The 14,516-nt window shown below is 38.8% G+C and overlaps 2 protein-coding genes across 2 annotated transcripts in view; both read left to right on the top strand.

Annotated features, from left to right (window-relative positions):
* Positions 1 to 8,604, top strand: part of LOC109032667 (uncharacterized) — a 34,802-nt gene extending 26,198 nt beyond the window's left edge. The window contains exons 4-5 of the mRNA XM_019044913.2: positions 5,481 to 5,615; positions 8,083 to 8,604. Of these exons, the coding sequence (XP_018900458.2) occupies positions 5,481 to 5,615; positions 8,083 to 8,604 (657 nt within the window). The remainder of the gene's footprint in view (positions 1 to 5,480; positions 5,616 to 8,082) is intronic.
* Positions 1 to 14,516, top strand: part of LOC109032724 (cathepsin B-like cysteine proteinase 6) — a 361,957-nt gene that overhangs the window by 90,726 nt on the left and 256,715 nt on the right. The gene's annotated exons all lie outside the window — the stretch shown is intronic.

The raw sequence follows: 14,516 nt of genomic DNA, 5'->3' as shown, positions 1-14,516 counted from the left end.
GCCCTAGAATCCCGAATATTTTTGTAAATAAAGCATACGTTATCACAGCGAATCAACCATGTTGCATTATAATTTTATTGATGTTTAACGTCGTTCCGTCCAGGACGTTTCATGAAATTTAATGAGGAATCAAGTTACTGAGCCACGGAGAGTAATCAGAGTTGAAAAGTAGCACTTGTAGCGATTAACGCGGTGTTGACGACGAAACTTAGGAAGCCCATTAATTGAATCCGTTGGGCGGCAAAGGTAGAGGCAGGGTCGTTACCGTTTCGTTATCTAGAGTTGTCAGTATGAAGATTGAAAAACTTTTAGACACGAGGAAGATTCCTAGCTTTGCTCGTGCAAAAAGAGCCGCCACTCTCAGCGTAGTTTTACCGCGAAATTAGGATTTATTTACTTAGCGAACAACTTCCAAGGTTCAAAAGTGAAGGCAATCAACGGGGGTAGGGGAAAATAGAAGGTCCTAGAAGATGTTTTCCGTCGCTGAGATTCGGTGGGCAATTTTTTGAAATAAATCGATTTCGGGGAATCGATTCGATTTTAAAATCGGATGACAAATCGATTTCAGAAAAATCCGTGCCAAAAATACAACTACTACTAAAACTGAACTTGAAATTAAACTGAGGTTTCACAGAAACTATACCTATGCCTTATGTGACACATATAAATGAAAAAAGAAAGAAAGAAAAAAAAAACAAGCAGTGAACTCCAACACAATGTGTTGATAAGGCGCGTCATTAACTCGCACATATCAACCCCTTTAGTTTTCATTTACAGAGATTTCAAAAAAGGCAAGCAGCACAACAAGAGAATTCACGATCCAACACTGCAAGGTCAACGACGCACCTTCACGAGACCGTGTATTGTGAATCTAGAAAGCTATTCGAACAAATTTAAGTTTTTTGATCTGCCTCAAGCAAAATCTTTTCAGATTCTTGAAGAAAAGTGCTACGGAAAAATTTAAGCGAAGAAAGGAAAAATTCTGTCGAACTCCTAGAAGATAAAGTCGATTTAAAGGTATTTTGGGGCTAAAATACCCAAATCACCGGTATTATAAATCCCGTTATATTATTGAAAAGAAATTGACTCGATATAAATGCAATTGTCTTAAATATGTCTTGATTTTGTTATTTTAAACGTCTTTTCATGCAAAGAAGCTCAACCATGTCCATGCTTTATTCATTCATGAATTGAAAGTAAGCAATCCACATCCCGAAAATCTACCGATTTGCCGTAAAAAATCGCAGAAACTTGATATACCAGGTCGATGTACCCACTCTTTGAATTTACCAATCAATTTAGTGAGTGCACGTATGTGAAAGTCAAAATGCTATAGTCATTTTGGGTGCATTCATTTTTCATGAAACAATTGTAAGTAATTTCAATCCCGAAAAACCATAAATTTTCCGTATAAAATAAAAAAAATCAAAATATGTCGACTCCCTGACGTGAAAATTAAATTCTACGTGTGAAAATACTTATGTATCGATATGCTGAACAGAATGCCCGCCTCTCCTCGTAATTTACAAACCGTTCCTATACTCATCTCAAAATTTTTCTCAGAGCTTTGTGTTATTATCAGCTTCCATTTAAACCCCGGTTTGATGGCCGAATCGGCTGCCCAAAAAGCAAGCCATTTTTGAAGGGCTCTATGAGAAATTCGTGATATTATCAGCTCTCAGGAAATCACCCCATGGGTAAAATTGCTGGTATAAATTTTCGAGTGCTTAAAATAATCGTATTCAAGAAACTAAGGCATTAAACTATGGAGTCAATTTCGTTTTAATAATATAACGGGATTTACTTGTCTTCAGGTCAAAACTCATACAAGAAAGCCCCTTGCAAGAGGCTAATTTTTTGTAATTTCACTCAATTTTTTCTCCTTTTTATAATTGAATTGCTTGTCACATTCTGAGGTCAATCATATTAAATTGTAATTTATACATTTCTTTTTTTCCCCCTTCATTTTATTTTTTGTTTGGAGAAGTTTTGTTGATTTCTTCGGATTTCGAATACTGTAACTTCTCTTCTATTTGGCCGATTTTTATGAATGAGACCTCTTTTAATTCGTGTTTTAACGGAAAGTAAGGAAAAAATTGCTAAAAACTCGCGAAACAATTTTTTTTTAAAATTGGACGAATCCTAGCGTGACGGTGAAATGGTTAATGAAGCGTAAGTAATTGGGCGAGGGGCTGAGGATCCCGGCCTCGCTTGGCGACCGTCATTAGCTATTGTTCGTCGAGACGCCGACGCAGTGATCAGGAGCGTGGGGAAGAGAGGGGTAAGTGGATTCCTGTATGAGCCACGTTTAGCTAATGGTCTAATGAGTCTCGAGGCTCATCACAGATTGCACTTACACAGATTGCACTATCATGAGTGGCGGTAGCCACCACCGGGCAAGTAACCTATCCTCCAACAATTGGCAACACAGCACAGCCCGGTCGAGGCAACGACACCATAGTTACACGAACTTGGCTTATTTGGGTTTTTCAGAGCACGGGTACCAACTTTTGAAAAGTATAACCGAGGTTACAGATCTGTCAAAGCAACGTTTTGAACAAAACGGAGGAGTTAGATTCTCATTCCGAGAGTGCCGACCTGCTCAGCCATCCTCGAATCAATTCGCTTGATTCTGCTTATATATGCATATTTTAAATCAGCGCGTCGCATTCTTAGGCTTTTTTTAAAAAAACCAAGTAACTTAGACTCTTGGTATTCACTGCACATAAACTAGCGACCCCCAGAATGAGAAACAACTTTAAATCATAATTATTGATGGATAAATAAACTTTTTACACGCTTTGGAAAATCTCAGAAGTTCGCGGTAGTCACTTTTCGGTAAGGAACTAAGGGACTCGGTTATTGTATCGAGCAGGGTTCGAAACGATCGCAAAGGCGGTATACTACGTATACGCGCCAAAAAACCACTAAGAAAGGACCCGAACTGTATGTATGTAATATAACAAGGTGGAGAAATGGTGCTGGGTCCACACCATTTCGCGGGACATGGTTTTGAACTCTGAGCTGAACACTCTCCCCCCTCAGTTTCGTACTGGTGCGCATTAGAGTTCAAAAAATTTAATTTTGTCTCTCTAATTTTCATTTTTGGAACTCCTTGGCTTTGTTTTCCCTGCGAAATGGTGTGGATCCAGCACCATTTCTCCACCTTATGACACATATATAAACGTAGGAAACTTCAACTTTCTCGATAATTCGATTTTGGCTTTCGATTTCAAATCGATCTCGAAAAGTCGATCCGAATTAATCGGTTTTTTATGCAAGAAATCGATTAAAAATAGCTATCCTTGTATAGCCGAAATTATTGTTTTCGAGAGAAGCATGCGGTTTGTGCTTAGTTACTTGTTTCAACCAATAAACCGTTACAATCGAATAATGTCCCAATACTTTGCTATCATCCATTTCACTTTTTCGTTATCCATTTGGTTTCTACGATCCAAATCATATTTTTGTGCGTGCTGATGGCTCACCATCGTTGTAAACTCAGGAACTTTTTCTGGAATCATTTCAGTCCTCCCTTAATGAGTGATTGTCAGTGAAGATATCATTGTCGTAGATTGTCAGCTTCGACGGCGTAAGCCTGCAATCACATATCTCGTTTGCGGTGTCTGAAAATCTCCGCCTCTATGTTATTTTTTTAATGTAGAACAAATTGGCACCATTCCTTGAAGTTTTTGCAGAATTTTCTTCGCACAGAGAAGAAAAACACGGCAGTCTTAAAGAATTGCCATTGAGTATTTTTCCGTTTAAAAATAAAGTATGACAGGGAGTCTGCGATGTTGCAAACCGAGTTATGGGATTGCCGACTTACACCAACCTATCTCTGCTGGTGAATTTAATGAAATGAAGGATCACTTTCATAGAGCCCATAAAAAATGACATCTCATTTACACAAGCCTGAACCGTTTGGATGAAACGCCTATTTTTTCCTAAATTAATGACGTAAATATAGATTGCTTTTTTTTTGCTTGCATGAGATAAATAAAATCCGAGAAAAGGTGAAAAAAATTAAATCGTTTTTCAAATCTTTATCAGGTGTTCTCTGATACCTACACTGGATTTTTTACAATTAAACGGCGAGACAAGGGGTATAAACCGTGTGCAGGAGACCCCTCCGGTTAGTCGGTTGATTTCAGGGAAAAGGGCTGTGGTGAATTCACGTTTAATACAATTCGGTCTAAGAATGAAATCCAATATTTTTAGATTTAACATCAATACATTTTTAAGTACATAGTAAAGCATACCTTATTCGATTGCTAGTGAAATTTAGAAGGAGCGCTGAAGATTTCTGAAGTCAATGGAATAAAATGTGCCGAGGTGTTTATTGTTTCATTTGGGTGAGTGAATATCATTCTACACAGAATAATTAGAGCATTTTACCCTAGTAAAGAGTCACTGTGTTTCTTGTAGAGATCCGTACAATATTTACAATCCTGGCAGCATTCACTATTGAATTTGGATTTCCAAACAATGTCACCAAATATCAGAATGCACGGGTAAAATAACCACTTTTTGTTTTTTTATTAAAGTAACATTTACGTGAAATAAAAGTTGGAAAAAGTTATGTAAAAAAATTGCATGGCCACATTCTTTTAAATCTAAAAATCGCTCGGGTTGATGCTACAAACAAAAGTAATAGAAAAATATGCAACATAAGAAACTTCTGCATGAAAAATTGCTGCTGAATTTTACTAAGGTACCTAAAATGCGGTATAAAACTTGTAAACATGCATTACATGCAACACTTTTACGTAATAAAAAAGCAAGAGTTTTCTCACTCAAATTTCTTAAAAGTTTTATTCATAAAGTGTAGGTACGAGTTTTATATGTATGATCTTTTTTTTATCCATTTTTTTTAAACGACCAATGCCACTAGGAGAGACTGTGTTTAACAGGAAAGTTGCAGAACCAGGTGCAATGAGCCTAAGGCCACGAAACAGGGTCAGAAAGGACATATGACGATGTCACTATTAACATTTTCCTTATATAAAATTTGATGTATTTAAGTTTTAAAAAAACTATGTGCGAATGAATCTAATCAAAGGGAATTTTCTACAGAGGATTTGTACGCTACGCGGCTTCTTTTAATTTAATTTAACTGAATATTGTTCTTTCAGGATAAATGCATCCAATTTTACGTGCAAAAGTAAAAATGAAAGTGTGTCTAACTTAACCTTCGAAGGTGAAATCAGTGTCCTCGATATACGTCAATTTACACATCCGACCAGAAAATCCAGTTTTTTCCGAGCAAAATTGGACAAAAATCGAATTTTTCAATGTTTTGCATCAGGAGGATTTTTCAGCGAGCTGAGTTGCTTTCAGGTTTTACAATATCTGCACAGAGCATAAACATACGAGGCTGTAGATGACCACATTTACATTGTAGTAAGAACCATCAAGAATTATATGCGTCTCGTCTCCTCAAAATCATACGTTTAAATGAACTCATAATTACTTTTCAGCTGCTTCTTCTCTCGTGTGAGTGTAATTTTGAAGTGACGGCATACCCACAATCATCGTCCGAAACAATTTTGACATCGACATTTGAGGGCGAAACACAGACTTTAGGATGGAGCTTACAAAATAACTCAGAGAAGGTACTTATTCCTTCCCTATATTTTCGTTAAAATAAACTCCGTCGGATAGTATTAATCCGAATTCGATTTTAATCTTAACCTCAAATCACGGATGGATAACATTTTTCAATAAACAGCTAATATTTCTGGCTCATCTATAGAAACATCTGCATGCAAAAACGGATGAAATTAGGCTAAAAAAAGAGGAAATGTTGAAGGAACATTTCCAGCACAGTTAAAAATTTCTGTGTTTATGCTTGCATCGAGTTACTTATTCGGTCAAATTAAACAGAGCGATTTGGTTCATCGACTAAATTTTTGGTTAAATCGAGTTGCAACAAGCTGTAGAATGTTCTTCCGAAAATAACCAGAAATTGTGGATCCGTATAATGAAATCCAGCCCAAGCGCTGCTCTTGCCCCCAAGCTGTTATGATTTGATCAAATTGCATAATTGCATCAAAAATTGAGGACATTTTTGCAATTGAAAATTATTATCTCTGGTTCATCCTTAAAAAAATCTTTCTGTATAAGGAGATTAATGGCACATGCGATGTTTCTAAAATGAGTCAAAGACTTGCGAGTAGCCATGCTTTCGGTTCTGGTAACCGTATCACACATTGCAATTAATTCATATGGGAATATTGTCGCTCTACTGCATTGGAGCGTTGTGCATGTTGCTTATCTACTGATCAATTGAACGCTCAATAACATTCATTGCGATTAAATTGAAAAAAAAAGTAATTAAGTAGGTAAGAAAGTAAGCACGTTTTTCTACGCGTTTCTACGCAAAAAAATGAACATTGTAAAAGACCGGAGTTGGATCGTTTTCGAACCGGAAGATTCAATTGTTTAAAAACGGCATTTACTGACCAAATTATGTGGGTGGTTTCACGATAACTAGAATAGTTTTGTCGCCGTAACAGGCACCATATTTTTAGTAGTAATGATAATCACTCGAATTTTTTTTTTTGCATTAATCTAAACAGGGTTACGTGTTATAACGCTTTTCAACGATTTATCGCTCTACTCTCCAATTTTAATACATAAACGGCCGAAAATGTGCTGTCTGTTTCGCTGCCTTTTTACCGCGTAACAGACAGCACATTTTCAAAATTTACATAATATCAATTGAGAAGTAGAGCAACAAATCTTTAGAAAGCGTTATAACCCTGGTAAAAAATTGTCGATACAGCTGCGTTTCAAAACACCATAGGAGTTCTTATAGCCGACTAAAGAAGGCTATTGAAAATCATATAGCTGGCTGTAGAAAGCGGAGCAAATCATATAGCCGGGCTATACGAAGCTATAAAAAAGTATACAGTCGGGCTATAGTTCCTATCGCCGGGCTTTACACTTTATCGCCATTGGCTATAAAAGGCTATAAGAAATTGTGTAGAAATTCGTGTGCTTTGGAAATCATTAAGTTTGATACGGAACTACCTTAATATTTACAAAACACACTTATATTTTCCTTTAAAACATATTTTTTTTCATCAATTAAAATGAGAATAGTCCATACAGAGTGTGCGAAACATTTCAAAATCATGAGTTGAAAAACGCTGACTCCGCGAGATTAAATATTAGAGCCTAACACAAAGCGGAGCGGCGGACGCACTGGCGCCTACAAACCTAACAGGGATACTTCACGCATTGGCGGCGACGCACTGCGCCTACAACCTAACAGGATACTTCCGCATTGGTCTGTTAGGTTTGTAGGCGCCAATGCGCGTTTCGCGCTCTCTGCCCGCCCGCCGCGCCGCAGCGTGCCACGGCGTCTGAAGCAACTATTTCACACCAGAGGTATTGCACAGTATCATAAGAAATTGAAGGCGCTCCAACATATTAAGAATGACAGGCATCCTTCAAAAGTACGGAGCTTTCCTCGCAAAATAAATCAAGATACTACGGCACAAAAAGAGAGCGGTAGTCCAAAAACTAACTAAGTCCTAGTATCCGTATTTAGTAACGTTTAGTATAAACTTTATCGTCTGGCTGTTGCTTAATCGCCATCGGCTATAAAAGGCTATAAGAAATTGTACAGCCGGCCACAGAAGCTATTGGAAATCTTACAGCCGGCTGTAGGTCTATAGTATTTTGGAACACACATTCTACTGCCAATTTTTACCAGAGGAACACGTAACCTTTTGAAGATTAATGCGAAAAAATTTGAGTGATTATCATTACTGCTAAAAATCTGTCCGAAAAATGACGGTATGACCGTATTTTAAACTCTTTCTAATGATTTCATTGCTCTACGTCTCAATTAACATTATGTAAATTCCGAAAATGTGCTGTGTGTTACGCGGTAAAAAGTCGTAGCGTAACAGATAGCACATATTATCGGCCATTTATAATGTCCGTTACGGCGACAAAACTATTCCAGTTATCGTGAAATCACCCTCACAAAAAAATTCATGGTAAGATAATTTTGTTTCAATAAATCTCGATTTTATTTTAATATTTTTATCGCGCCGTACTTGATTTCAGCCGACTACGACACCAGGAACCATCACGGTGAAGGAAACCTCAATGGAGTCCCCGACCGACCCTGAGAACCCAGACCCGGAATACGCTTTAAAAATCAGAGCTACAAAACAAGGCTGCGGACCTTTCGGCAGAAAGAAGAGCCTGAAACAGGAACGACGGAGTTCTCAATCGGAGACGGCTGAAGAAATCATATCCCTCCCACCCCCTTTGCTGAGCATCCGCAGGACTAACTCTGAGCTCGGAAAATCGCAGAAGGACGAGAAGGGGGTAGCTCGAACGGCGGACGGGCAGGAAAGAGTAATAGTAAGGTACAAATCTAGAGGCAATGGCGGATTTCTGAAGGATGACGAGAAGGATTTTCTCAGATGTTTTTGCTGCTGTTGTTTAGCCGAAGTCTTAGACGACATTCCACACAAACAAATACCGGTCTACGGCAAGCCTAAGCAGCCTTGGCCTACCCCCGCACCCCCATCCGCCCCTCCCCCGCCCCCCTTCCCTCGTTCCGCTCCCCGTAGCCCTTAACCCAGGGATTCCTCAAAAAGGGTCCTGATCATAAAGGAGGGGGGGGGGGGAGTAAACTGCCGTACTAAGGAAAAACGCCGTATGAACTTTCAGGCCTTGCCAAATTTCCTCTGATAAAATACGAATTTATTGGGAAAATTTTAAAAGTTTTTCCTTCCAATGTTTGAGACTACTTTGTTCGCAATTTAATCTAAAATATCTGAAAATTTGAAAAAAAATATACATAAATTTCGTCAAAAATACATGTTTTATCCGAGGAAATTTGGCAACTCTCGAATTTTTACACGGCATTCTTCCTTAGCACGGCAGTAAAGTTCTAGGCGTTGTCTCTGCGGGATGTTTTCGTGGGATTTGTTCCGGGGTCGAATCGCAGGGATGAAACTTCGGGGATTTTCCGCAGTTAGTTCCATAAATTACGTCACCAGTGTTCGGAAACTCACAGGCGCCAACACGCCTAAGAAATTGGTCATGGCGCCTAAAAAATGAAGGCTCTGCGCAAACGTGACCCTTGAAAATTCCCCCCGAAAATCCTGATTTTTCTGTTGGGTGATTTCTTGAAATTTCGACGCACGGCATCGGATTCTAACTTTTCACTAAATGCGCCATGATATATAGGCAAAAAGTCGAGTTGGCCCCTGAAAAATCTTCATTGGCCCCTAAAAATCGAGCTTGATGGGCCACAAGTTTCGAACCACTGTACATCACCCTTTTTCACCCATTTCCTCCTCTATTGTCCCCTACATGTCACTTACCACCAAACCCCTATAAAGTTTACGTAATTTCAAGCGTAGCCTCTCCCTCTTTTTAGCGTAAGTGTTGGGTTGTAGCGAATCTTTGTTGCAGTTGTAATACACATTAAATCATTTGCAAAGAAACAACTTAAAATGGGACTGAGGCCGCAAAAAATAAAAAGGAACACATATAATAAAATAAAAAAACCCGGGAGGTTTCGCAGGGATCACACCCGCATTTTCAACCGGCAAAACATGAAAATTAAAAGAGGACACTATGAGCCTTACCGTGTGTTAAATCATTTGTTAAAGTGATATGAAAATAATGTTGAGTACATTGGAAAAGTCCAAAATCCACTCCTTTTCTTAATATGATACGGTGATGTGGCGACGTCACCTTTGCTTGACCCTCCCCTCTCTCTTGTCGCCTACATGTTATTCACCTCCAGATCCCCTCTCCCAAGGTCGGTGCCGAAATTTATGGACGGCTCCTTACCGGCTGCACGGAACGAAGCTCTCACGTTTCTATGGCAAGATACGAATAATTAGCTGCAATCGGTTAATAATTATTCGGAATTTAGATGAAAAATAATGATTAAACAAAATATTCAATCTGAGCTAACAGGAAAAATCAAGTGAACAAAAAATCTCTTTTCATTTTCTTTCGCTTTTTTCCCCTTTCTTAGTTGGTCTTGGATCCCCTGGTAAAAATTGGCGATAAGAGCTGCGTTTCAAAATACCATAGGAATTCTTATAGCCGGCTAAAAAAGGCTACAGAAAACTCATATAGCTGGCTGTAGAATGCGGAGAAAATCATACGGCTGGGCTGTACGAAGCGATAAAAAATTATGCAGCCGGGCTATAGTCCCTATCGCCAGGCTTTACACTTTATCGCCTGGCTGTTGCTTTTTCGCCATCGATTATAAAAGGCTATAAGAAATTGTGTAGAAATTCGTGTGCTTTGGAAATCATTAAGTCTGAGACGGAACCACCTTAATATTTACAAAACACACATTATATTTTCCTTTAATACATATTTTTTTTCATCAATTAAAATGAGAATAATCCATACAGAATGTACAAACATTTCAAAATCATGAGTTGAATAACACCGACTCCGCCAGATTAAATATTAGAGCCTAACACAAAGCGGAGCGGCGACGCACCGGCGCCTACAAACCTAACAGGGATACTTCACGCATTGCGCAACGCGTGAAGTATCCCTGTTAGGTTAGTAGGCGCCAATGCGTGTTTCGCGCTGGCCGCCCGCCTGCCACGGCGCTTGAAGCAACTATTTCACACCAGAGGTATTGCACGGTATCATACGAAACTGAAGGCGCTCTGAAAAATCTTCATGGCAGGCATCCATCAAAAGTACGGAGCTTTCCTCGCAAAATAAATCAAGATCCTACGGTCCAAAAAGAGAGCAGTATTCCAAAAACTCACTAAGTCCTAGCATCCGTAATTAGGAGCGTTGAGCACACACATTATCGCCTGGCTGTTGCTTAATCGCCATCGGCTATAAAAGGCTATAAGAAATTGTGTTGCCGGCTATAGAAGCTATTGGAAATCTTACAGCCGGCTGTAGGTCTATGGTATTTTGGAACACAGATTCTACTGCCAATTTTTACCAGGGCTCTATGAGGACCGCTTGGACGGATAGTCTATCAATAAATTTCAAGCAGTGGTGTTTATTTTGTTCTCCTTTGACAGGATAAAATGGGTGCAGCAATTTTAAAACATGTTAAACGGCAAATAAAAAACGGGTTCCTGCAGTTTCAACGTCTGTGCGTTTTTCTGTTTTAATTTTATCAATAAAGGCATTATTCCATTTTTCTCATTCTCATCCGGTGTTCTTATCATCAAATCCACTCAATGCAAGTTCACTTTCACAGGTGGATGAAAATCCGATTTTTGAAACATAAATTATCTAGAATTACAAATTGATGCGACATTATCAACCAACTAGCTGCAATTACAGCACTCAGAAAATTTTAAATTTTAAGTCGTCAAGTATGCGTGGTTAGTAAGTAAATGTATTCAGCCGCATCGATTATTGTGTTGGGGATGTGAGTAAAAGTTATTCTGCGTAAAAGGTTATACAAATGTAACGAGTTAGGTTAAAACAAATTTTAGGTTAAAAAAAAAAATTTAATTCGAGTCAGGAAAAATAAAACTAACAGTGGCGAATCATTCGTGCAAGAAATGATTTGGACCGCATTCAGTAGATAGAACCTAATAAGCTACAACAGCTTTTGCAATACGTAATCGGGTGATTTGTTTTTTTTTTTACGGTTGAATGGTAGTATAGATTTTTTCAAAATTTTAGAAGATATTCTCCACGACAGGAAAAAAAATTCCAGATGTTTACCTAGAAAATCCTTCAACCGTTCTCTTGTTAAAAAAGAACCTGCTCGATGAAGTTTGGCAATGCTGCCGTGCTAAGGAAGAACGCCGTATGAACCTTCAGGCGTTGTCTAATTTCTTTTGATAAAACAGGAATTTCTTGGTAAAGTCATGAATATTTTCCTTCAAATTTTCCAGATAATTTTGTTCGCAATTTCACCTGAAGACCCTGGAAATTTCAGGGAAAAATGTTCATATATTTCCTCAAAAATAAACATTTTATCCAAGGAAATTTGGCAACTCTTGAATGTTCATACGGCGTTTTTCCTTAGCGCGGTGGAATGAATAATGTTACTTGGCTCCTTCGTGCTACACTTGCTCCATTTTACACCGGTTATTTCTCTTGCGTCAACAACTGACGCAGGCGAATTTTTTACACGGTTGCAAAGGTATGAAAAAAATTGATTTCGACGGGGAAAACTCCGGAAAAAGAGGCCCTCGAGGGTTTTCGTTTGGATCTTTTACTAAAGTAAATTCGGGGAAAAACTTTTCCTTTGTGGCTGGAGATACTCTACGATGTGGTCAATGGCGCAGCCTCACACTTTTGGGGAGGGAAGGAGGAGTTTCGAATTTGAAAATTGCGTAATAAGATGAATTTTCGCAGTTTTGGTGGAGCGTGAATGATCGAATATCGATATTTCCCAATTTGAAGCTATAAGGTAAAGACTAAAGAGTCGATTATTAAGGTGTTCGTTGCGAACACCCTGTTAATCGATACTTTTCCATGGATTTGAATGACAGATTAATTTATGTATCGCAAAACACGCGAGGCGGAGACCACTATAATCGATCAATCGTCGCTCCTCTAGCGTAAGGACGTATCTCGATTTCCGCATGAGCTCCAGAGAGCATGATTTACATGTGAAACAAAGCTCACGTGGAAATTAATTGAGGTACGCCCCTACGTCAGAAGGACGACGAAACGTCCAATTTCAACCATTGAGGAGATTATTTCAGTAATTTCAGACAAGCAAAAATCTATAATTTCCTTCATTTTCGCTTGATACCACATGACTACTCCAGAGTTCGAATAGTCGCTCGTTTGATTGCCGCATTTAAAGATGCGAGCATATGCGCACATTCACAAACGTCGGTAGTTTGAAATAGGAGAAACGCTAAGATTTTCCTTCATTTCCGCGTGATACCACATGACTACTCCGGAGTTCGAATAGTTGCTCGCTTGGTGTTTGATTTGACCAGTGTTGATGCATACAACATTTTCATGCACCGTATACATTGGAATTTGACCAGTGTTAACGCATACAACATTTTCAGGCAGCGTATACATTGGAAAAATGCGCTACTTTTCTAGCGGTCTTGTAAAGACATACGTAGAAATGTATTTTGGGCGTCTGTGCACACGTAGTATGGGCGAGGAATCGATGACACTAGTCGAAAGAATCGACAACGCTGCAGATTGTCCGTGAAAAGCCAGCGCGGATAAATAACTTGCGTGAGTAATTTGCTTCCGTTGTTAAATTGCTCACGTCGAAAACTTTCCGCAAAGACGCATTTCTTTATCTAATCGTTACAAAACGCAACTGCGATTAAGCTTCGTCACCCAACTGCTGCAGTGGAAGTTGTCTTCCTAAGAATATTTGTGGACGAAATTCGTCGCTCACCTGAAAAGACACGAAACTCTATTTTCACGTGAGACCTGAAAAGTATAGAGTTATACGGAGCGCAGGGCTTACGTGGAAATTGAGATTAGTCTGTTCTTTATCATCACCTTTTCCTATGAGACTTAAGATAGCCAAATTGCGAAACCAATTATCTCCGTTTGAGACGTTGCAGACTTTCAGTCATACTTCATTTTTCCTCTGCACTGACAAAAATATTTGTGTGCTTGTGTTACTTTTGGTTAGCTTAACCAAAAGTTGTGTTTCATAACAAAAACACAAATCAGCCCGAATTTTGTGTTGATTTTTGTACAGTCTGCGGCAAATTTAGCGCAGAAAACAATGGAGATACTGGAAACCCCCATAGAGTCGACCGAAGGTTTGGGTTATTTTGCGTTTTACTTCCCATATTAACCGAACTTTTATGTTGAGTTTTTTCTCCGTGTGGTAAACTTGTCATAACATAGTATCTTAAAAATCTTCTTCATTAATCTTCTCTGTTAGCGGACTACTCCTTATATATTCCAAGGTTTAAAGTTGGCTTGTTTTTCTCCGAAAAAACACAACAGAAGCGGATATTTTGAGACGTTGAAATAGAGTGACGTGGTTTCGCTCTTTGGTCATCAATATGATTTACAATGTAACCTATGGGAGGTTCATGGAAAAATTTAAGATACCACCATTAAAAGACCAATATTTCCGAGCTTCTTGTAAAATTCGAGAGTTCAACTCTGAATAAAATTCTTGCAAGGGGTTTAAATGCTTTGCCATTGCGAGTAGGCTCGGACTGGCCATAAGGCCAATCTGCCATTGGCAGATATGGCGGACTGGCCATAAGGCCAATCTGCCATTGGCAGATATGGCGGACTGGCCATAAGGCCAATCTGCCATTGGCAGATATGGCGCGCCAAAAACGCGCCCCTCTGACAGATAGCAAAAATAAGAAGAGAAAAAAAAATTACGACCAAGAATATATGCGGAAAATTTCTTAAATGAACGGAAATGAACGGAATCCATTTATTAACCTTAATTTGAAAAACAAGGAAGCGAAGAATTATAGGATAGAGTTTGATACTGTTTGTTTCAAAAACTTTGACACATATCGGCAGCAATTTGTGTTTTGCGTGGAATGGAGATGTTGCATGTGTGAGGAATT

Source organism: Bemisia tabaci, chromosome 7 (assembly GCF_918797505.1).
Source record: "Bemisia tabaci chromosome 7, PGI_BMITA_v3".
NCBI classification, from domain to species: Eukaryota; Metazoa; Arthropoda; class Insecta; order Hemiptera; family Aleyrodidae; genus Bemisia; species Bemisia tabaci.
This window is presented reverse-complemented; position numbering and strand designations above follow the sequence as displayed.